Below are 23,761 nucleotides of genomic sequence, written 5' to 3'. Positions count from 1 at the left end.
AATGTTTTCATTTCTCCTTTTTTCCGACTTTGCTTGCATGCTGCACTGTGCAGCACACATACAAAGTAGGTAAAGTTTAAATGTGTCTAAGCATAGCACTTTGTACTGGAATGGTACCCTTCGAGCAGAAAAACCTGGTGCAAAGTGGTGTGCATGGCGCACATCAGATAAAATCAGGACTTAGGGAGAGGGGAGAAGAATTCCATATCTCTGTAGATATGGCACGGTGCTGCTCCCTTCCTGTCATGCGATGCAGCACAGCATTTTATCTGTTGCGCTGCTTTCAGTGCCTAAATCTGGTCCAGAGTGCCTTTAAAATATTTACTGGTTTGCAGGCATAATATTGAATTTGCATTGACAAAGGGAGTCTATCTTCCACTCTGGTTTTGAGGTCACCCTAGGGTACATTTAGCAAAGAGGTACGCAGTTTGCTTTGGTTTGCCCTGCGCTGATGTTTACTATAGCACGCAATCACGCAGGATAAATTGACTATAGTTTGTACAGGTAGAACATAGGGATCAGGCAGGACTGCTGTAGCATTTATGACATCGAGCTGTGAAGATGTGCCCAGAAAATAGTGGAAATGTAGAAACTGAACACTGATGGGCACGCACCAGACTGTTTGTGAAAGTAAACTGTTTGAAACAGGAAGGGGGCAGTATATCACCACTGTATTTATGTTACAAGTGAATGAACTTTCATCCTCTTAAACAAACAGAAAGCACATGACTACGGAGCCTGCTCTTTTATTGAACCATTTTTCCAGACCCTTTTCCCCTGTTGAAAAGCGTTTTAAACGAACGCACATGCTGTTTTTGGTGTTATTCCTGTCATTCAGATAAAGAAGCTGACATGGATATAACTATTTTCTTGTTCACAATAATTTCATGCGTATTTCTGCTTTCAACATGGAAACAAAGGTATCGGAAAGGTAAACTGCCACCAGGACCCACCCCGCTACCTGTAGTAGGCAACATTTTCCAGGTGAAACGAGGCCAGATTGTTAAATCGCTGTTAGAGGTGAGTCCTTTTAACGGGGTTGACTTCATGGTGATTGCACCATTCGGAGCAAATTATATTACTATATATCACAAGCATGGACTGATCTATACAAATCTTGACATTAGTTGAGAGAGAGACATGCCATCACCAGGGTTGAGGAGGATATCTTTATCTCGTGCATGCTAATCCGCTGTTTTGTTTTCGCTTCTGTCCAACTGACTCTGGTAGAAAGAAATGCCCGATTTACGAAACAAAATCATGCAATACAGTGCCGCCAAGCAACTAAAGTTGGTGTGCTGGGTTGCATGAAAAGGATATGTAAACTATGACGCTGTTTTCCTTTCTTCCTTTTCTAAGGTACTTTACGCTGTAATATGCCAATGCAAAAAACCTTGGGCCAGATGTAGCAAAGGTTTTTACCCATTCTGTGTCTATGGGAAAAAGTGTTCGTACATATGGCCCCTTGTGCCTTAGTGCAAAGGTGTGGGTTTTCCGTAAAGAATAGTTTTTATACAAACACTATCCTTTAACACTTTTCCTGCTTTGTAGTGTGCTGTGCAATGAAGCACACATGCAAATTATGAAAGATAACGGGAAATGCAATAGTTGTCTTCTTTATGCCTGCCTTGAGGAGGCATAAGATTTTGGCACAAATCTCGGTCTATGTATGTTTGTTGATCGGTATTTGTGTCAAAAGCAATGGGTGGTTACAAGGGAACGCCCCTGGACAACCTATGGATCATCTCCTTGATACAAAGAAACGCAAAGCAGTGGGCCCATTTTAGTTCCCCTTTCTGGGCACAGGAGATGGATTAGCTTTTAGCTTGCCCTTTTTACCTGGTCCCCATTGACATCTTTTCATGCTCTGTTTTATTCCATTTATTTATTTATTTCCTTTTAGCACTGCTTGCAGATGCGTGCATTTTAGAGAAATGTTTTCCTTTTGCTCATCAGTGTCTTTCTGAGAAAGCATCATTATCAGTGATGTACATGGGTAATGTCATCATGCTCTTTTTGTTTTACGTTGACAAGAACAGAATGCAAACATGTCAGGTATTTGTAATGCAATTGCCGATAAGGTTGGCATACTCGCGTCAGGATTTCTGCAAAAACCATAAATTGTGCCTGATAAAATCACCTTCAAGATCCAGGGGGTCATTTTCAAGCCCCTTGTGCCGCCTTAGCATCATTTTTTATACACTAAGGTGGCGCAAAACAGTCTCCGACCCCACGCCATATTTACAAACTGGTGCAGTGGGACCATTGCATCAGTTTGTAAAGCCTTGTGCCACATTATACCTGCGCCAGGTATATTGTATGCAGGTTAGGCTTTCACCCGTAAAAAGCCCTGCAGAAATGGCGCAGTGAAATCTACAAGATTTCACTGCACCAGCATAGCGTTATTTTTATAATGTCTGCTCAGGGCATGCGTTAAAAGTGAGGCTGTGCTGTTTCCCACAGGGCACCCTTACCATTGCTGGTTACTGTTGTGAACACATTTGCTCCATGGAGCACTGTCTTGTAAATACTGGCCTATAGTTAAGAAAAAGTGGCGCATCAGAGCTGATGGACCTCTTTTTCTGCACCCACATACTGGTACCCAGCAACACCATGGTTGCAACTTATTTATAATACGGCACACAATGGCGGTCGTTAGTACAATAGCATCAACATTTTTTAGGCTATTATGCCGCTTTGCTACACTAGCATAAAAAAATGTTGACGCTAGTATTGCAAAATGCAAGGAGGCCCATTAGTTTCAATGAGAGCATCATTTTAGAACCTGCTCTGAACAGGCGTTAAACATTATGCCAAAATTGGCGCAGTGAAATCTGTTGAATTTCACTGTTCCATTTTTGTGGGCCTCCTAGTGCCGGAACACCCCCCCTTGCATACATTATGCCTGGTGCAGGCATAATGTGCCGCAAGGATTTACAAAGTGGAGCAATGTATGCATTGCGCCACTTTGTATCTATAGCACGTAGCAAAAGCCACATATCTACCACTTTTATCCTCACCATTCTGCTTCTGTTATTTCTCATTGTCATAATTATTGTAGCACTTGCATTTTATCATAGATTGCAGTCTTCTATAAATGTATTGAAACTGTTCTGCATCCTCATTGCCTGTGTGTGTGTGTGTGTAAAAGACTTATTTCTGATGAGAGAAAAGGGGGACGATTTGTTACACCACAACTTCATGAAGGGTCTCCAGAGTTCATGCGGTAGGCTGCCAGAAGCCACCTTTACTCCTTAGGGTTCAAGTGAAGTACTGCTACGGAGCCGGGAGGTTTGGACCAACAGCTTCTAACTGGCATAGGAGTGACTCATTCATCTACGAATAAAAGAGTTGCCTCGCTGAGAGGCGAAAGTCATTCATGACAAGTGCAACTTTGTGTTACCTTGGGTAACTATCCAACAGCAAGTCCTTATTTGCATTAAATAGTTAAATCCGGCAAAACATTTGTGTCAAGTTTGCATTACAGAAGTAACAATACAAACCCAGCAGAAAACATTAGGAAATCTGGGCCAAAGTTCATTTCTACAAAAAGCAGTTTGAAGCACACGTTTCTTGTGATAGCTATGTCTCCCCTGTTTGTGCTTTTCTGACTGATAGCGACGTTCTCAAATGCAAAGTTGGACCGTTCTTGTTGTTACATGGATTAATTGCTATGAAACAATTGTCAACAAGTACAAAAACAAATATAGATAGGTAGGAAAGATGAAAGAATTCACAAGTAGAATAGATAGGCTAATGAATTAGTTCATTAAAGCAAACAAAGGCAGAAAGCCCTGGAGTGCACTTATTTTTTAAATGACGGCCGTCAACCCAAAACATGAAAAAAGCTAACAAAAATGTAATTGTTTTCTATTCAGCTCTTCAAATTAAAGGTGACTTGGCAATGCAAATTAAAGGTGTCATTAATACTAATGTGTTATACATGATGGGTTACCAGATCTCTCCATCTTTATCAAAGATTGAGTATTCATTCTTTGGAAATTCCTGCGGCAAATTAATTAGTTCATTAAAGCAAATGAAGGCAGAAACCCCTGGAGTGCACTTATGTTTTAAATGACAGCAGACACGAAGGAACTGAATTGTGTTACTTAGACTATTGCAATAAGGCAAAGCATGGAATGTGCATACTGAGAACACTCCATCGCTAACTAAAAGTGAGCATTCCAAAAGGAAGCAATGCTTGAATATTCATAGGCCATCGCATACTTCATCACACAAAAAACTTAAAATGCCCTCTTAGACCTAAAAAAACCCATTGTAATAGAGCAGAAAGGAAGATTGTTATAATCCCATTTTGTTCAGTTGCCAGTCAATCCTACAAATTTTTAAATCCAATATTTATGATGTGTATAACCTGCAGGAAATGTGGTAGGAAGGGCCACTTTGCAAGGGTCTTTAGAGATCCATCGAAACTGACAGACCTAATGACAATAAAAGGGTGGAGGAAACCCCCCACGAAGTAAAGAAGATTATTTTTTAAATCCAAGATGAGAACGCGGTTCACTCCAGGTATCCAGAATGCACCATACACATTGACAATAACCCTATCAAAGCTTTTGCAGACTCATGTTCTCCCTTCACCCTTTTAAACATTGCCGAGTTTTATAAGATGAAAGATGCTCAAGCTTTAAAATGAGTCACACCAGACGTTTCCCCAAAAGGTTACAACAAAGATCCCATTCCCATCAGAGGTATGTTCAAGGCTTGCATATCATAAAGGGTCATTCCACGGTAGGGAAAATATATGTTTTACAAGAGGGTTCCAACTTTTTGGGCTGGCAACACCAAAAAGAACTTGGAATCAGGTTAGATCCTAACAAACCAGAACAAGTTTTGATAGTCAATGAACATACCTCCACGGCACGAATTTCCAATGAATTCCCAGAGATTTTTTCAGAGAAATTGGGTGTGCTCAAAGATTTCCAGCACAAAATAAAATAAAAACCTGGCTCTAAACCTGTGGTACACAAAACCCGGCCAGTTCCGTTTTTACTTAAGGACGCTCTTGCTAGAGAGTTACACAGACTTGAATCGCTTGGCATAATACAACCCATTGACAGTTCGGAATGGCTGGCCCCTATTGTCATAGCAAAGAAGAATCACTGAGATCATATCAGAGTCTGCATTGATCTGAGAGATTTGAACAAGCACATCTGGGTTGATAGACACCCCCTTCCCAGGATTCAGGAAATGTTACGTTTAACAGGATGCCGTTTGGGTTAGCGTCAGCTGCTGCGGTTTTTCAGAAAGTCATGCAACACATTCTCCGTGATGCACAGAAAACCCTTTGTTTCCAGGATGATATTCTCATTTACGGAGCCTCTATTAAAGAACATGACTCAAACTTAAGAACTGTACTCAACAAACTAAGAAAAGCTGGCCTCACGTTAAAGAAAGAGCGATTGGGGTGAGCAGGGTGGAATATTGAGGACACACAATTTCTAAGGATGGCCCCTATTGTCATAGCAAAGAAAAATCACTGTGATCATATCAGAGTCTGCATTGATCTGAGAGATTTGAACAAGCACATCTGGGTTGATAGACACCCCCTTCCCAGGATTCAGGAAATGTTAAGTTTAACAGGATGCCGTTTAGGTTAGCATCAGCTGCTGCGGTTTTTCAGAAAGTCATGCAACACATTCTCCGTGATGCACAGAAAACCCTTTGTTTCCAGGATGATATTCTCATTTACGAAGCCTCTATTAAAGAACATGACTCAAACTTAAGAGCTGTACTCAACAAACTAAGAAAAGCTGGCCTCACGTTAAAGAAAGAGAAATGCCAAATTGGGGTGAGCAGGGTGGAATATTTAGGACACACGGGGCCATATTTATACTTTTTGCCGCTAAACTGCGCTAACGCAGTTTAGCGTCAAAAAAATTAGCGCCGTCTAACGCCATTCTGAAGCGCCATGCGGGCGCCGTATTTATAGAATGGCGTTAGCCGGCGTTAGCCGACCGGCGCTGCCTGGTGTGCGTGGAAAAAAACCACGTACACCAGGCAGCGCCGGCGTAGGGGAAAAACGGCGTATGGGCGTCTCAAAATGGGGCAAGTCAGGTTGAGTCCAAAAAATCGCCTTAACCTGATTTGCGCCATTTTTTTATGACACCCATCCCCCATTAACATGACTCCTGTCTTAGCAAAGACAGGAGTCATGCCCCCTTGCCCAATGGCCATGCCCAGGGGACTTCTGTCCCCTGGGCATGGTCATTGGGCATAGTGGCATGTAGGGGGGCACAAATCAGGCCCCCCTATGCCACAAAAAAAAATAAAAAAAATACTTACCTGAACTTACCTTAATGTCCCTGGGGTGGGTCCCTCCATCCTTGGGTGTCCTCCTGGGGTGGGCAAGGGTGGCAGGGGGTGTCCCTGGGGGTAGGGGAGGCCACCTCTGGGCTCATTCTGAGCCCACAGGTCCCTTAACGCCTGCCCTGACCCAGGCGTTAAAATCCGGCGCAAATGCAGGGTTTTTTGCCCCGCCCACTCCCGGGCGTGATTTTTGCCCGGGAGTATAAATACCACGCACATGCCTGGGAGTCATTTTTTTAGACGGGAACGCCTACCTTGCATCTCATTAACGCAAGGAAGGTGTTCACGCCAAAAAATTACGCTAACTCCATGGACTTTGGCGCTAGACGCGTCTAACGCCAAAGTATAAATATGGAGTTAGTTTTGCGTCGAAATTGCGTCAAAAAAAACAACGCAATTTCAGCGCAAACAGAGTATAAATATGCCCCACAATTTCTAAGGATGGTTTCAAACCTAAATTGTGCCTGGTTGAGCCCGTCCAAAAGGCAAAGGAACCTTGGAACAAAGAAGAACTCAGGTCGTTTTTGGGTCTGACTGAATTTATGGCGAAGTACGTCAAGAATGTCTCTGAACTAACGTATCAATTAAGAAACTTATTAAAAAATCACACCTCCTATGAGTGGTCTGAAATTCATGACAAAGCATTCTCAAAGGTCAAACAAGCCATTTTGGCAGCTCCTTATCTGGGTACTTTTGACCCCAAGAGGAAAACAGTCCTTACTACAGATGCTAGTAAAAAGGGTTTGGGGGCAACATTATCCCAATTTATTGATGGGAAGGAAAGAAATGTAGCCTTCACTTCTAGGGCCCTTAGCAAAGCAGAATCCAACTACTAAGTGATTGAAAGGGAGGCCCTAGCATGCTTCTGGGCTGTTAAACATTTTAAGTTCTTCCTTTGGGGCACCCAATTCAGTATTTGCACTGATCATAAACTGTTGGTATACATTTTCACCACTAAATGGTCTATCAACACCACCCCAAGAATGGCCAAATGGATCCTGGGCCTGGAGAGTTTTTGTTTCAAGGTAGACTTTTTTCCTGGTAACAAGAATTCTGTGGCTGATTTCTTGTCCATAGTACCTCTAGATGTAATTGAGGATTTTGAAATACCAGAGTATCCTGTTTTGTCATTCAATACGCCCTCGATCACCAGAGAGGAATAGATGTCAACATATCAACAAGACAAATCTTTGTCAATGCTGAAATCCTTTACAAGAGATGGGTGGCCTAACTCCAGAAAAGATGTCAGTGATTACATTATGGACTACTGGGAGATAAGATATGAGATTAACAAAAACAATGACTTCCTCTTTAGGAATGACAAAATCATACCCCCTGCGAATTTAAGGCATAAAATCATCATGCTTGCCCATGAGGGTCACCTAGGTAGGAGCTTAACCAAGGCTCACATCAGGGAAAAGTATTGGTTCCCTGGTATGGAGTCCATGGTGGAGACTGAGGTGAGGGATTGCACAGTTTGCGCTAACAGCAACAAATCCAAGATGGTCCGCAAAGCCCCCATATCTCCAGTCTCCATTCCGAGCAAGCCGTGGGTAAAGTTAGCCCTGGACATTGTAGGTCCTATCAACCTATCTGGGGTATCCAAACCATAAGCTTTTGTGCTTATTGATTACCATTCACATTGGATCCACACGAGGATGGTCAATCAGACCACCACAGATTCTCTGATCAATTTCTTGAAAGACATTTTTTCGATGGAAGGGATGCATGCTGCTCTCATCACAGATAATGGGATTCAACTAACCTCATCTGTGATGAAGGAGTTCCTGAATAACCTCAACATTGAACATCTTACCACTGCTTTATACTGTCCACGTGCTAATGGCCTGGTGGAAAGAGCAAATCGTATGATTAAGGAATGCATCCAACTTGCGAGCATTAATCACCTTAATGTGGAGAATGCTATTAGGAATATGCTGTGAGCACACCACACCACTCCTAATTCTGTTACTAAAGTCTCCCCATTTTTGGCATTAAAAGGTAGGAAACCTATCTCAAAGTTGTTTCCCGTATGGTTAGGGGGAGGAGACAAAATGGAGCGTACCGTCGCTGATACCAATATCCAGATATCCACACATCAAGACAAGTACAAAAGGTTCTATGACCTCAAGCATGGTGTGAAAGAACGGGTGTGGAGAGTGGTGATTGGGTGTTGGTCAAAAGGCTGAAATTGGGTACAATGAAGGGTACGAATTTTATGGGACCTGTACAAATCAGTAAAGTCAAACACAATGTTGTGATATTAGATAATGGTCAGTGTTGGAGCATGGACAGAATCGTTAGAAGTGATGCTCCTTTCAACCCGGGTAATGAAAAGGAGTTGTCAAGTTATGATATGAAAATGGGCCTCACCAATTCGACACACAAAAGACAAATCCGAACTCCGACGTGGCATAAGGACTATGGGCCAGATGTAAGAAGGCTTTTGCGCCTTGCAAATGGCGAAAAATGCAGTTTGCGAGGCGCAAAAGCCCCTACGCGATGCTGAAACACATTTACCGACTCGCAAAATGTGTTTCAGACTCGCAAATAGGAAGGGGTGTTCCCTACCTATTTGCGAGTCGCACCGCGATGTAGAGTTGATTTGTGACCGCGAAAGCGGTCGCAAATCAACTCGCAGTTACCATCCACTACAAGTGGATGGTAACTCATTTGCAAACGGGAACGGGTCCCCATGGGACCCCTTCCTCTTTGTGAATGCTCACAATAAAAAAAATTCAGAGCAGACAGTGGTCCTATGGACCACTGCCTACTCTGAAAAAAACCGAAACAAAAAGGTTTCAGTATGTTTTCTATTTGCAGCTCGTTTTCCTTTAAGGAAAACGGGCTTCAAAGTGAAAAAAAAAACTGCTTTATTGAAAAGCAGTCACGGACATGGAGGTCTGCTGTCTCCAGCAGGCCACCATCCCCGTGAGTGCCTAGACTCGCTATGGGGTCGCAAACTGCGACCACCTCATAAATATTTATGAGGTGGGTCTTTGCGAACCCATAGCGAGTCGCAGAAGGAGTCTGAGACACCTTTCTGCATAACATTTTGCGAGGTGCAAATTGCGAGTCGCTGGGACTCGCAATTTGCACCTCGCAAAATGTTTTCTACCTACATCTGGCCCTAAGTTATTAACACATAGGCCCTCATTACAACCCTGGCGGACGGTGTTAAAGCGGCGGTAAGACCGCCAACAGGCCGGCGGTAAAAAATGTGCAATTACGACCGTGGCGGAAACCGCCAACAAAGACAGCCACTTTAACACTCAGACTGCCACGGCGGTACAAACAAACAGCGTGGCGGTCACCGCCAACAGACAGGCGGGAGACAATGTGCCGCCCACACTATTATGACAGGCGAATCTGCCACCTTTTCCGGGGCGGATTCAACGCGGTTAAAAACACGGCGGAAACAGGAATTTTGAAGGGAAAACGCTCACCTCATCACACTCCACGAGGAACGAGGACACCATGGACCCGGAACTCCAAATTCTACCTGGGATAGTCTTCCTGCTCCTGTACGACACAGGGGAGGCAAAAACCAGGGACACACACATGCAACACCCCCACCCCCACCCTCACCCACTACAACACACACACTAATACATGTTGATACATTACAGTTACACCCCCCCAAGCCCTCCGGAAGAATGCAAAGACCAAAGCAAATGATTGTAACCATTGTAATCTATTAAAATACAGTACTCTAAAATATATATACACTATAAACAAATATATACACCAATAATACAAGTCCAGGTATTGCACCATTTATAGTCTGTGGACCACTGGGCCAAAAATGCATGGGAGAGGCCCACACTCGATACCAGATCAAAACAGAGAGAACACTGCAGGGGCATCAGATAGAAATACAACAGGCACCTCAGGGGGAAGGGAAGGGGGGGCACCTCGGCCTGATGAGTGCGTGACGCCAGATCCACGAGGGGGCTCAATGCCCACTGTTCAATCCTGGGGAGTGCAAAGCCACAGTCTCTCAAGTCTCTCCAGTGGGTGGTTTGCCCACTGTTCAATCCTGGGGAGTGCAAAGCCACAGTCTCTCAAGTCTCTACAGTGGGTGATTTGCCCACTGTTCAATCCTGGGGAGTGCAAAGCCACAGTCTCTCAAGTCTCTACAGTGGGTGGTTTGCCCACTGTTCAATCCTGGGGAGTGCAAAGCCACAGTCTCTCAAGTCTCTACAGTGGGTGGTTTGCCCACTGTTCAATCCTGGGGAGTGCAAAGCCACAGTCTCTCAAGTCTCTACAGTGGGTGGTTTGCCCACTGTTCAATCCTGGGGAGTGCAGAGCCACAGTCTCTCAAGTGGATGTCTCCACTGGCTCTTGAGGGAGGCTGGTGCCCAGAGTGCTTCATCCTGTGAAGGACAGAGGTAGTGGATGGATCTCTCCACTGGTTCTGGAGGGGGACTGGTGCCCAGAGTGCTTCATCCTGTGAAGGACAGAGGTACTGGATGGATGTCTCCACTGGTTCTGGAGGGGGACTGGTGCCCAGAGTGCTTCATCCTGTGAAGGACAGAGGTAGTGAATGGATCTCTCCACTGGATCTGGAGGGGGACTGGTGCCCACAGTGCTTACCCCGTGACGGACCCAGTTGCGTCAGTGCCCCTGCCGCTCATGGGCTTGATTTGGCGGTGCCCTGTTCAGCGGTGCTTGATTTGGCGGTGCCCTGTTCAGCGGTGCTTGAGTTGGCGGTGCCCTGTTCAGCGGTGCTTGAGTTGGCGGTGCCCTGTTCAGCGGGGCTTGATTTGGCGGTGCCCTGTTCGCGGTGCTTGAGTTGGCGGTGCCCTGTTCAGCGGTGCTTGTGCTGGCGGTGCCCTGTTCAGCGGTGCTTGAGTTGGTGGTCCTTCATGGCCCAGCGGGGCTTGTGCTGGCGGTCCTTCATGGCCCAGCGGGGCTTGTACTGGCGGTGGCCTCCTGGGCAGCTGGGCTGGGGCTGCATGGCCCAGCGGGGCTTGTGCTGGGGTCTTCATGGCCCAGCGGGGCTTGTGCTGGCGGTGGCTTCCTGGGCAGCTGGGCTCGGTGGCTGGCGGGGCCCTCCTGGGCAGCTGGGCTAGGGCTGGCGGGGCCCTCCTGTAGGAAAGTACCATCTTGCCTGGCATGTTACCCCCATTTTTCACTGTATATATGTTGTTTTAGTTGTATGTGTCACTGGGACCCTGGTAACCCAGGGCCCCAGTGCTCATAAGTGTGCCTGAATGTGTTACCTGTGTAGTGACTAACTGTCTCACTGAGGCTCTGCTAATCAGAACCTCAGTGGTTATGCTCTCTCATTTCTTTCCAAATTGTCACTGACAGGCTAGTGACCATTTTTACCAATTTACATTGGCTTACTGGAACACCCTTATAATTCCCTAGTATATGGTACTGAGGTACCCAGGGTATTGGGGTTCCAGGAGATCCCTATGGGCTGCAGCATTTCTTTTGCCACCCATAGGGAGCTCTGACAATTCTTACACAGGCCTGCCACTGCAGCCTGAGTGAAATAACGTCCACGTTATTTCACAGCCATTTTACACTGCACTTAAGTAACTTATAAGTCACCTATATGTCTAACCTTTACCTGGTAAAGGTTAGGTGCAAAGTTACTTAGTGTGAGGGCACCCTGGCACTAGCCAAGGTGCCCCCACATTGTTCAGAGCCAATTCACTGAACTTTGTGAGTGCGGGGACACCATTACACGCGTGCACTACATATAGGTCACTACCTATATGTAGCTTCACCATGGTAACTCCGAATATGGCCATGTAACATGTCTATGATCATGGAATTGCCCCCTCTATGCCATCCTGGCATTGTTGGTACAATTCCATGATCCCAGTGGTCTGTAGCACAGACCCTGGTACTGCCAGACTGCCCTTCCTGGGGTTTCACTGCAGCTGCTGCTGCTGCCAACCCCTCAGACAGGCAGCTGCCCTCCTGGGGTCCAGCCAGGCCTGGCCCAGGATGGCAGAACAAAGAACTTCCTCTGAGAGAGGGTGTGACACCCTCTCCCTTTGGAAAATGGTGTGAAGGCAGGGGAGGAGTAGCCTCCCCCAGCCTCTGGAAATGCTTTGTTGGGCACAGATGTGCCCAATTCTGCATAAGCCAGTCTACACCGGTTCAGGGACCCCTTAGCCCCTGCTCTGGCGCGAAACTGGACAAAGGAAAGGGGAGTGACCACTCCCCTGACCTGCACCTCCCCTGGGAGGTGTCCAGAGCTCCTCCAGTGTGCTCCAGACCTCTGCCATCTTGGAAACAGAGGTGCTGCTGGCACACTGGACTGCTCTGAGTGGCCAGTGCCACCAGGTGACGTCAGAGACTCCTGCTGATAGGCTCCTTCAGGTGTTAGTAGCCTTTCCTCTCTCCTAGGTAGCCAAACCCTCTTTTCTGGCTATTTAGGGTCTCTGTCTCTGGGGAAACTTTAGATAACGAATGCATGAGCTCAGCCGAGTTCCTCTGCATCTCTCTCTTCACCTTCTGATAAGGAAACGACCGCTGACCGCGCTGGAAGCCTGCAAACCTGCAACATAGTAGCAAAGACGACTACTGCAACTCTGTAACGCTGATCCTGCCGCCTTCTCGACTGTTTTCCTGCTTGTGCATGCTGTGGGGGTAGCCTGCCTCCTCTCTGCACCAGAAGCTCCGAAGAAATCTCCCGTGGGTCAACGGAATCTTCCCCCTGCAACCGCAGGCACCAAAAAGCTGCATTACCGGTCCCTTGGGTCTCCTCTCAGCACGGCGAGCGAGGTCCCTCGAATCCAGTGATGCTGTCCAAGTGACCCCCACAGTCCAGTGACTCTTCAGCCCAAGTTTGGTGGAGGTAAGTCCTTGCCTCACCTCGCTGGGCTGCATTGCTGGGAACCGCGACTTTGCAGCTACTCCGGCCCCTGTGCACTTCCGGCGGAAATCCTTTGTGCACAGCCAAGCCTGGGTCCACGGCACTCTAACCTGCATTGCACGACTTTCTAAGTTGGTCTCCGGCGACGTGGGACTCCTTTGTGCAACTTCGGCGAGCACCGTTTCACGCATCCTCGTAGTGCCTGTTTCTGGCACTTCTCCGGGTGCTACCTGCTTCAGTGAGGACTCTTTGTCTTACTCGACGTCCCCTCTCTCTTCAGGTCCAATTTGCGACCTCCTGGTCCCTCCTGGGCCCCAGCAGCTTCCAAAAACGCCAAACGCACGATTTGCGTGTAGCAAGGCTTGTTGGCGTCCTTCCGGCGGGAAAACACTTCTGCACGACTCTCCAAGGCAAGAGGGGTCCGTCCACCAAAGGGGAAGTCCCTAGCCCTTTTCGTTCCTGCAGAAATCTCAGCTTCTTCTGTCCAGTCGAAGCTTCTTTGCACCCGCAGCTGGCATTTCCTGGGCATCTGCCCATCTCCGACTTGCTTGTGCCTTTTGGACTTGGTCCCCTTATTCCACAGGTACCCTAGATTGGAAATCCACAGTTGTTGCATTGCTGGTTTGTGTCTTTCCTGCATTATTCCTCTAACACGACTCTTTTGTCCTTAGGGAAACTTTAGTGCACTTTGCACTCACTTTTCAGGGTCTTGGGGAGGGTTATTTTGCTAACTCTCACTATTGTCTAATAGTCCCAGCGACCCTCTACAAGGTCACATAGGTTTGGGGTCCATTCGTGGTTCGCATTCCACTTTTGGAGTATATGGTTTGTGTTGCCCCTATCCCTATGTTTCCCCATTGCATCCTATTGTAACTATACATTGTTTGCACTGTTTTCTAAGACTATACTGCATATTTTTGCTATTGTGTATATATATCTTGTGTATATTTCCTATCCTCTCACTGAGGGTACACTCTAAGATACTTTGGCATATTGTCATAAAAATAAAGTACCTTTATTTTTAGTATAACTGTGTATTGTGTTTTCTTATGATATTGTGCATATGACACTAAGTGGTACTGTAGTAGCTTCACACGTCTCCTAGTTCAGCCTAAGCTGCTCTGCTAAGCTACCATTATCTATCAGCCTAAGCTGCTAGACACCCTATACACTAATCAGGGATAACTGGGCCTGGTGCAAGGTGCAAGTACCCCTTGGTACTCACTACAAGCCAGTCCAGCCTCCTACATTGGTTGTGCAGCGGTGGGATAAGTGCTTGAGACTACTTACCACTCTTGTCATTGTACTTTTCATAAGAGAAAAATATACAAAACAAGGTCAGTGTATATACACATAGCCAAAACGTTTTGCATTTCCTCTTTTCACTCTTTTCTAAGTGCTGAAAATTACTTCTAAAACTTTCAAAAAGTTCTTAAAAGTTTAAAAAGTTTTTTCTGTCTTTCCAAAAAGTTCTGAAAACTTTTGTCTCTTTCTCTATCACTTTAACTCTCTCTAAAAAATGTCTGGCACAGGCCAAAGTGTTGATCTGTCCAAACTTGCATATGACAACCTTAGCTGGAAAAGAGTAAGGAGTCTCTGTATAGAGAGAGGTTTGAGTGTAGGGAAGAATCCTGCCTTAGAACTATTAATTAACATGCTTAGAGAACAGGATAAGGCCATAGGTGCCCCATCTGTTGAAAAAGTACCTAATAGTTCCCAATCAGATTCAGGGACTCCCTCAGGAAAAGATTCAGGAAAGAAACTTCCTAGCCTTCCCATTACTAGACAATCTAGCATAGATGGTAATGATGATGAGCCACACCATAGAAATAGTGTTGTCTCACATCATAGCAAAAGCATTTATTCTCACCATACTGGTAGTAATGTTTCTGTAAACCAAGCTGTTAAGTTGGCTTCTGTAAGGGACAGGTCTCCTTCTGTTCATTCCCATCATAGCTCTGTTTCTAGAAATGTCCCTCCCACCAACCCTGATGACAGAATGTTAGAGAGGGAACTCAATAAGTTGAGGGTGGAACAAACCAGACTGAAGCTTAAAAAGCAACAGCTGGATTTGGATAGACAGTCTTTTGAATTAGAGAAGGAAAGACAGAAGTTGGGTTTAGATACCCATGGTGGCAGCAGCAGTATTCCCCATAGTCATCCTGCAAAAGAGCATGATTCCAGGAATCTGCACAAGATAGTTCCCCCTTATAAGGAGGGGGATGACATTAACAAGTGGTTTGCTGCACTTGAGAGGGCCTGTGTTGTACAGGATGTCCCTCAAAGGCAGTGGGCTGCTATCCTATGGCTATCATTTAGTGGAAAAGGTAGGGATAGGCTCCTTACTGTAAAATAAAATGATGCTAATAATTTCCAAGTTCTTAAGAATGCACTCCTGGATGGTTATGGCTTAACCACTGAACAGTAGAGGATAAAGTTCAGAGAGACCAAAAAGGAGTCTTCACAAGACTGGGTTGATTTCATTGACCAGGCAGTGAAGGCCTTGGAGGGGTGGTTACATGGCAGTAAAGTTACTGATTATGATAGCCTGTATAACTTGATCCTGAGAGAGCATATTCTTAATAATTGTGTGTCTGATTTGTTGCACCAGTACTTGGTGGACTCTGATCTGACCTCTCCCCAAGAATTGGGAAAGAAGGCAGACAAATGGGTCAGAACAAGAGTGAACAGAAAAGTTCATACAGGGGGTGACAAAGATGGCAACAAAAAGAAGGATGGTAAGTCTTCTGACAAGGGTGGGGACAAATCTAAAAATGAGTCTTCATCAGGCCCACAAAAACACTCTGGTGGGGGTGATGGGTCCAAATCCTCCTTTAATCAGAACAAGGAAAATAAACCATGGTGCTATTTATGTAAAATAAAAGGCCATTGGACAACAGATCCCAGTTGTCCAAAGAAAGGCACCACAGCTCCTACCACTACAACCCCTACTGCTACACCTAGTGTCCCTACTAATAGCAGTGGTGGTGGGAGCAAACCTACTAATAGCCAATCCAAGGGAGTAGCTGGGCTCACTTTTGGTAATTTAGTTGGGGTTGGTCTGATTAGGGAGACCACAGAGGCTACTTTAGTCTCTGAAGGGGCTATTGATTTAGCCACTTTGGTTGCTTGCCCCCATAACTTGGAGAAGTACAAGCAACTAACCCTAATAAATGGTGTTGAGGTCCAGGCCTACAGGGACACAGGTGCCAGTGTCACAATGGTGATTGAGAAACTGGTGCACCCTGAACAACACATACTTGGACACCAGTACCAAGTAACCGATGCTCACAACATAACACAAAGCCACCCCATGGCTGTTGTAAATCTCAACTGGGGGGGGGGGGTAACTGGTCCAAAGAAAGTTGTGGTAGCTTCAGATTTACCTGTAGACTGTCTATTAGGGAATGATTTGGAGACATCAGCTTGGTCAGATGTGGAGTTGGAGGCCCATGCAGCAATGCTGGGCATCCCAGGGCATATTTTTGCTTTGACAAGGGCTCAGGCCAAAAAGCAAAAAGGACAGGGAAGCTTGGATCCTGGAACGATGGACCAAGTGCTCCCTAAAGCTAGGGCTAGTAGAAGCAAACCACTTCCTACTATCCCTCCCTCTACAGTGGATTCTACTTCTGAGGAAGAAGAATTCCCTCCCTGTGCAGAACCTACACCAGAGGAGCTGGAAGCAGACACTGCTGAGCTTTTGGGTGAAGGGGGGCCTGCCAGAGAGGAGCTGAGTGTGGCACAGCAAACCTGTCCCACATTAGAGGGTCTCAGACAGCAAGCTGTCAAACAGGCTAATGGGGATGTCAGTGACTCTCACAGAGTTTACTGGGAGGACAACCTCTTGTACACTGAGCATAGGGATCCTAAACCTGGAGCTGCCAGGAGATTAGTGATTCCTCAGGAGTACAGAAAGTTCCTCCTAACACTGGCACATGACATTCCCTTAGCTGGGCACCTGGGTCAAATGAAAACTTGGGACAGACTTGTTCCCCTGTTTCATTGGCCTAGGATGTCTGAGGACACAAAAGAATTTTGCAAGTCCTGTGAAACCTGTCAAGCCAGTGGCAAGACAGGTGGCACCCCAAAGGCACCCCTTATCCCACTGCCTGTGGTTGGGGTTCCCTTTGAAAGGGTAGGGGTTGACATAGTTGGCCCCCTTGACCCTCCTACTGCTTCAGGCAATAGGTTTATCTTGGTGGTAGTGGACCATGCCACAAGATATCCTGAAGCTATTCCTTTAAGGACCACTACAGCTCCTGCAGTGGCAAAGGCCCTCCTGGGAATATTTTCCAGAGTGGGCTTCCCAAAGGAAGTGGTATCAGACACAGGAAGCAATTTCATGTCTGCATACTTAAAGGCCATGTGGAAGGAGTGTGGTGTAACTTACAAGTTCACAACACCCTATCATCCACAAACAAATGGACTGGTGGAGAGATTTAATAAAACTCTCAAAGGCATGATTATGGGACTCCCTGAAAAACTCCGCAGGAGATGGGATATCCTTCTACCATGCCTCCTTTTTGCCTACAGGGAGGTACCCCAAAAAGGAGTGGGCTTCAGCCCCTTTGAACTTCTTTTTGGACACCCTGTTAGGGGTCCACTCACACTTGTCAAGGAGGGTTGGGAACAACCTTTAAAAGCTCCTAAGCAGGATATTGTGGACTATGTACTTGGCCTCAGATCAAGGATGGCTGAGTACATGAAAAAGGCCAGTAAAAACCTTCAGGCCAGCCAAGAGCTCCAGAAGCAATGGCATGATCAGAAGGCTGTTTTGGTTCAGTACCAACCAGGGCAGAAAGTGTGGGTCTTGGAGCCTGTGGCCCCAAGAGCACTCCAAGATAAATGGAGTGGACCCCACACAATTGTTGAAAAGAAGGGTGAAGTCACCTACTTGGTTGACTTAGGCACTGCCAGGAGTCCCCTTAGGGTGCTCCATGTCAACCGCCTGAAACCCTACTATGACAGGGCTGATCTCACCCTGCTCATGGCAACTGATGAGGACAGGAAGAAGACAGTGATCCTCTACCTGATCTCTTCTCTTCCACAGAACAAGATGCTCTTGTGGAAGGTGTAGTTTTGGCTGATTGTCTTACTGCTGAGCAGAAAGATAATTGCATAAATCTCCTAGGACAATTTTCAGAACTCTTCTCTATTGTGCCAGGCACCACTTCTTGGTGTGAGCACACTATAGATACTGGAGACAGTTTACCTGTCAAAAGTAAGATCTATAGACAGCCTGACCATGTCAGGGACTGCATAAAGCAAGAAGTTCAGAAAATGTTGGAACTAGGAGTGGTTGAGCACTCTGACAGTCCATGGGCTTCTCCTGTGGTACTGGTACCAAAACCCAATTCTAAAGATGGAAAGCAGGAAATGAGGTTTTGTGTAGACTATAGAGGTCTCAACTTGGTAACCAAAACTGATGCTCACCCTATACCCAGGGCAGATGAGCTCATAGATACACTGGCATCTGCCAAGTATCTAAGCACTTTTGATTTGACTGCAGGGTATTGGCAGATCAAATTGTCAGAAGATGCTAAACCTAAGACTGCATTTTCTACCATTGGAGGACATTACCAGTTTACTGTAATGCCTTTTGGTTTGAAAAATGCACCTGCCACTTTTCAGAGGTTGGTGAACACAGTCCTGCAAGGGCTGGAAGCTTTCAGTGCAGCATATTTGGACGATATAGCTGTCTTTAGCTCCAGCTGGGATGATCACCTGGTCCACCTATGGAAAGTTTTAGAGGCTCTGCAAAAGGCAGGCCTCACTATCAAGGCTTCAAAGTGCCAGATAGGGCAGGGTAAGGTGGTTTATCTGGGACACCTTGTTGGTGGGGAACAGATTGCACCACTTCAGGGGAAAATCCAAACTATTATTGATTGGGTTCCCCCTACCACTCAGACTCAGGTGAGAGCCTTCCTAGGCCTCACTGGGTATTACAGGAGGTTCATTAAGAACTATGGCTCCATTGCAGCCCCTCTTAATGACCTCACATCCAAGAAAATGCCTAAAAAGGTATTGTGGACAGCAAGCTGTCAGAAAGCTTTTGAGGAGCTAAAGCAGGCCATGTGCTCTGCACCTGTCCTGAAAAGCCCTTGTTACTCTAAAAAATTCTATGTCCAAACTGATGCATCTGAATTAGGAGTAGGGGCAGTCCTATCACAACTTAATTCTGAGGGCCAGGATCAACCTGTTGCTTTTATTAGTAGGAGGTTGACCCCTAGAGAAAAGCATTGGTCTGCCATTGAGAGGGAGGCCTTTGCTGTGGTCTGGGCTCTGAAGAAGTTGAGGCCATACCTGTTTGGCACTCACTTCATTGTTCAAACAGACCACAAACCTCTACTTTGGCTAAAACAAATGAAAGGTGAAAATCCTAAATTGTTGAGGTGGTCCATATCCCTGCAGGGAATGGACTATACAGTGGAACATAGACCTGGGAGTAGCCACTCCAATGCAGATGGACTCTCCAGATATTTCCACTTAGACAATGAAGACTCATCAGGTAATGGCTAGTCTTATTGTCCTTCGTTTGGGGGGGGGGTTGTGTAGGAAAGTACCATCTTGCCTGGCATGGTACCCCCATTTTTCACTGTATATATGTTGTTTTAGTTGTATGTGTCACTGGGACCCTGGTAACCCAGGGCCCCAGTGCTCATAAGTGTGCCTGAATGTGTTACCTGTGTAGTGACTAACTGTCTCACTGAGGCTCTGCTAATCAGAACCTCAGTGGTTATGCTCTCTCATTTCTTTCCAAATTGTCACTGACAGGCTAGTGACCATTTTTACCAATTTACATTGGCTTACTGGAACACCCTTATAATTCCCTAGTATATGGTACTGAGGTACCCAGGGTATTGGGGTTCCAGGAGATCCCTATGGGCTGCAGCATTTCTTTTGCCACCCATAGGGAGCTCTGACAATTCTTACACAGGCCTGCCACTGCAGCCTGAGTGAAATAACGTCCACGTTATTTCACAGCCATTTTACACTGCACTTAAGTAACTTATAAGTCACCTATATGTCTAACCTTTACCTGGTAAAGGTTAGGTGCAAAGTTACTTAGTGTGAGGGCACCCTGGCACTAGCCAAGGTGCCCCCACATTGTTCAGAGCCAATTCACTGAACTTTGTGAGTGCGGGGACACCATTACACGCGTGCACTACATATAGGTCACTACCTATATGTAGCTTCACCATGGTAACTCCGAATATGGCCATGTAACATGTCTATGATCATGGAATTGCCCCCTCTATGCCATCCTGGCATTGTTGGTACAATTCCATGATCCCAGTGGTCTGTAGCACAGACCCTGGTACTGCCAGACTGCCCTTCCTGGGGTTTCACTGCAGCTGCTGCTGCTGCCAACCCCTCAGACAGGCAGCTGCCCTCCTGGGGTCCAGCCAGGCCTGGCCCAGGATGGCAGAACAAAGAACTTCCTCTGAGAGAGGGTGTGACACCCTCTCCCTTTGGAAAATGGTGTGAAGGCAGGGGAGGAGTAGCCTCCCCCAGCCTCTGGAAATGCTTTGTTGGGCACAGATGTGCCCAATTCTGCATAAGCCAGTCTACACCGGTTCAGGGACCCCTTAGCCCCTGCTCTGGCGTGAAACTGGACAAAGGAAAGGGGAGTGACCACTCCCCTGACCTGCACCTCCCCTGGGAGGTGTCCAGAGCTCCTCCAGTGTGCTCCAGACCTCTGCCATCTTGGAAACAGAGGTGCTGCTGGCACACTGGACTGCTCTGAGTGGCCAGTGCCACCAGGTGACGTCAGAGACTCCTGCTGATAGGCTCCTTCAGGTGTTAGTAGCCTTTCCTCTCTCCTAGGTAGCCAAACCCTCTTTTCTGGCTATTTAGGGTCTCTGTCTCTGGGGAAACTTTAGATAACGAATGCATGAGCTCAGCCGAGTTCCTCTGCATCTCTCTCTTCACCTTCTGATAAGGAAACGACCGCTGACCGCGCTGGAAGCCTGCAAACCTGCAACATAGTAGCAAAGACGACTACTGCAACTCTGTAACGCTGATCCTGCCGCCTTCTCGACTGTTTTCCTGCTTGTGCATGCTGTGGGGGTAGCCTGCCTCCTCTCTGCACCAGAAGCTCCGAAGAAATCTCCCGTGGGTCGACGGAATCTTCCCCCTGCAACCGCAGGCACCAAAAAGCTGCATTACCGGTCCCTTGGGTCTCCTCTCAGCACGGCGAGCGAGGTCCCTCGAATCCAGCGACGCTGTCCAAGTGACCCCCACAGTCCAGTGACTCTTCAGCCCAAGTTTGGTGGAGGTAAGTCCTTGCCTCACCTCGCTGGGCTGCATTGCTGGGAATCGCGTCTTTGCAGCTACTCCGGCCCTTGTGCACTTCCGGCGGAAATCCTTTGTGCACAGCCAAGCCTGGGTCCACGGCACTCTAACCTGCATTGCACGACTTTCTAAGTTGGTCTCCGGCGACGTGGGACTCCTTTGTGCAACTTCGGCGAGCACCGTTTCACGCATCCTCGTAGTGCCTGTTTCTGGCACTTCTCCGGATGCTACCTGCTTCAGTGAGGGCTCTTTGTCTTGCTCGACGTCCCCTCTCTCTTCAGGTCCAATTTGCGACCTCCTGGTCCCTCCTGGGCCCCAGCAGCGTCCAAAAACGCCAAACGCACGATTTACGTGTAGCAAGGCTTGTTGGCGTCCTTTCGGCGGGAAAACACTTCTGCACAACTCTCCAAGGCGAGTGGGATCCGTCCTCCAAAGGGGAAGTCCCTAGCCCTTTTTGTTCCTGCAGAAACCTCAGCTTCTTCTGTCCAGTCAAAGCTTCTTTGCACCCGCAGCTGGCATTTCCTGGGCATCTGCCCATCTCCGACTTGCTTGTGACTTTTGGACTTGGTCCCCTTGTTCCACAGGTACCCTAGATTGGAAATCCACAGTTGTTGCATTGCTGGTTTGTGTCTTTCCTGCATTATTCCTCTAACACGACTCTTTTGTCCTTAGGGGAACTTTAGTGCACTTTCCACTCACTTTTCAGGGTCTTGGGGAGGGTTATTTTGCTAACTCTCACTATTGTCTAATAGTCCCAGCGACCCTCTACAAGGTCACATAGGTTTGGGGTCCATTCGTGGTTCGCATTCCACTTTTGGAGTATATGGTTTGTGTTGCCCCTATCCCTATGTTTCCCCATTGCATCCTATTGTAACTATACATTGTTTGCACTGTTTTCTAAGACTATACTGCATATTTTTGCTATTGTGTATATATATCTTGTGTATATTTCCTATCCTCTCACTGAGGGTACACTCTAAGATACTTTGGCATATTGTCATAAAAATAAAGTACCTTTATTTTTAGTATAACTGTGTATTGTGTTTTCTTATGATATTGTGCATATGACACTAAGTGGTACTGTAGTAGCTTCACACGTCTCCTAGTTCAGCCTAAACTGCTCTGCTAAGCTACCATTATCTATCAGCCTAAGCTGCTAGACACCCTATACACTAATAAGGGATAACTGGGCCTGGTGCAAGGTGCAAGTACCCCTTGGTACTCACTACAAGCCAGTCCAGCCTCCTACACCTCTTGGGCAGCTGGGCTGGCGGGCCCTCCTGAGCAGCTGGGATGGGGCAGACAGTGGCCTCCTGGGCAGCTGAGATGGGGCTGGCGGTGGCCTCCTGGGCAGCGGGGATGATGGTGGTCTTCTCCGCCGTGCTGCTCTTCCCAGACTTGCCGGATTTCTTGTGGCCCTTCCCCACCTTGGGAGGTGTAACAGCTGACTCCACACTCCCAACTGTACCCCTGGGAGCGGCTTTGGTGGCTGGAGGCTACCCCCTCTCCCGCCGGGCACTGGCCAACTTCTTATGCTTCACAGGGAGGGGACTGGCTGTGCTGTGTCTCCGTGCCACACTGGCTGTCCTGGTGGCCGGTGCACTCCACATACCTGTGACTACAGGCACCACTGGTCCCGGAGATGCTGTGGCTGAGGTGCTACTTCGGGAACCTATGAGATGGACGGGGTGGGGGAGGTGTGGGAAAAAGGTCAAGGCTGGACAGGAAAATTATTTTGGACACACTGGGATGGGTATCTGAAGGGGGTTTGGGAGTGGAGGAAGAGGTGGTGGTAGTAGGAGGTGTACGTTTGGTGACTTTGGGTGCAGGTGCATGCGCTGGAGGCTGTTGTGAGGTGGATGGCTTTTTGGTGGGTGTGTGCCTGCGTTTGTGTATCTTCGGAGGGGGCGTCACAGACACACTGGGAGAGGACACAGGGGACGTGTGAATGGTAGTGGGGGTGGTGACTGCACGTGAGCGGGGTGTGCTGGTGGGTGTAATGGTGAGGGACGTAGTGGCTGTAGAGGTAGTGCATGCAGGTGTGTGTGTAGACGAGACTGGGAGGGAGGAGGGAGATGACGAGGAGGGGGACACAGTGGAGGCAGTGGATGTTGGTGTGTCTGTATGTGTGTGATGCTTGCGTGAGTGCCTGTGGGATGTGTGGTGCTTATGTTTGCCTGAGCTTCCCTTGTGTGGTGAGGTGTGTGCAGGCTGGTCTGATGGTGTGCTTGGGATAGGCAGAGGTACAGGGGATTGGGTCTGGGTGGAGGAAGTTGGAGGGGGGAGGCTAGACACAGG

The 23,761-nt window shown here is 47.2% G+C and overlaps 1 protein-coding gene across 1 annotated transcript in view; it reads left to right on the top strand.

Annotated features, from left to right (window-relative positions):
* Positions 1-721: 721 nt before the first annotated feature.
* Positions 722-23,761, top strand: part of LOC138259682 (cytochrome P450 2G1-like) — an 855,404-nt gene continuing 832,364 nt past the window's right edge. The window contains exon 1 of the mRNA XM_069207565.1: positions 722-1,020. Coding sequence (XP_069063666.1) covers positions 853-1,020 — 168 coding nt within the window. The 5' untranslated portion in view covers positions 722-852. The remainder of the gene's footprint in view (positions 1,021-23,761) is intronic.

The sequence above is a fragment of the Pleurodeles waltl genome, chromosome 9 (assembly GCF_031143425.1).
Source record: "Pleurodeles waltl isolate 20211129_DDA chromosome 9, aPleWal1.hap1.20221129, whole genome shotgun sequence".
Lineage (NCBI taxonomy): Eukaryota > Metazoa > Chordata > Amphibia > Caudata > Salamandridae > Pleurodeles > Pleurodeles waltl.
The sequence above is the reverse complement of the archived record's forward strand: the minus strand, read 5'-3'. Positions and strand labels throughout refer to the sequence as shown.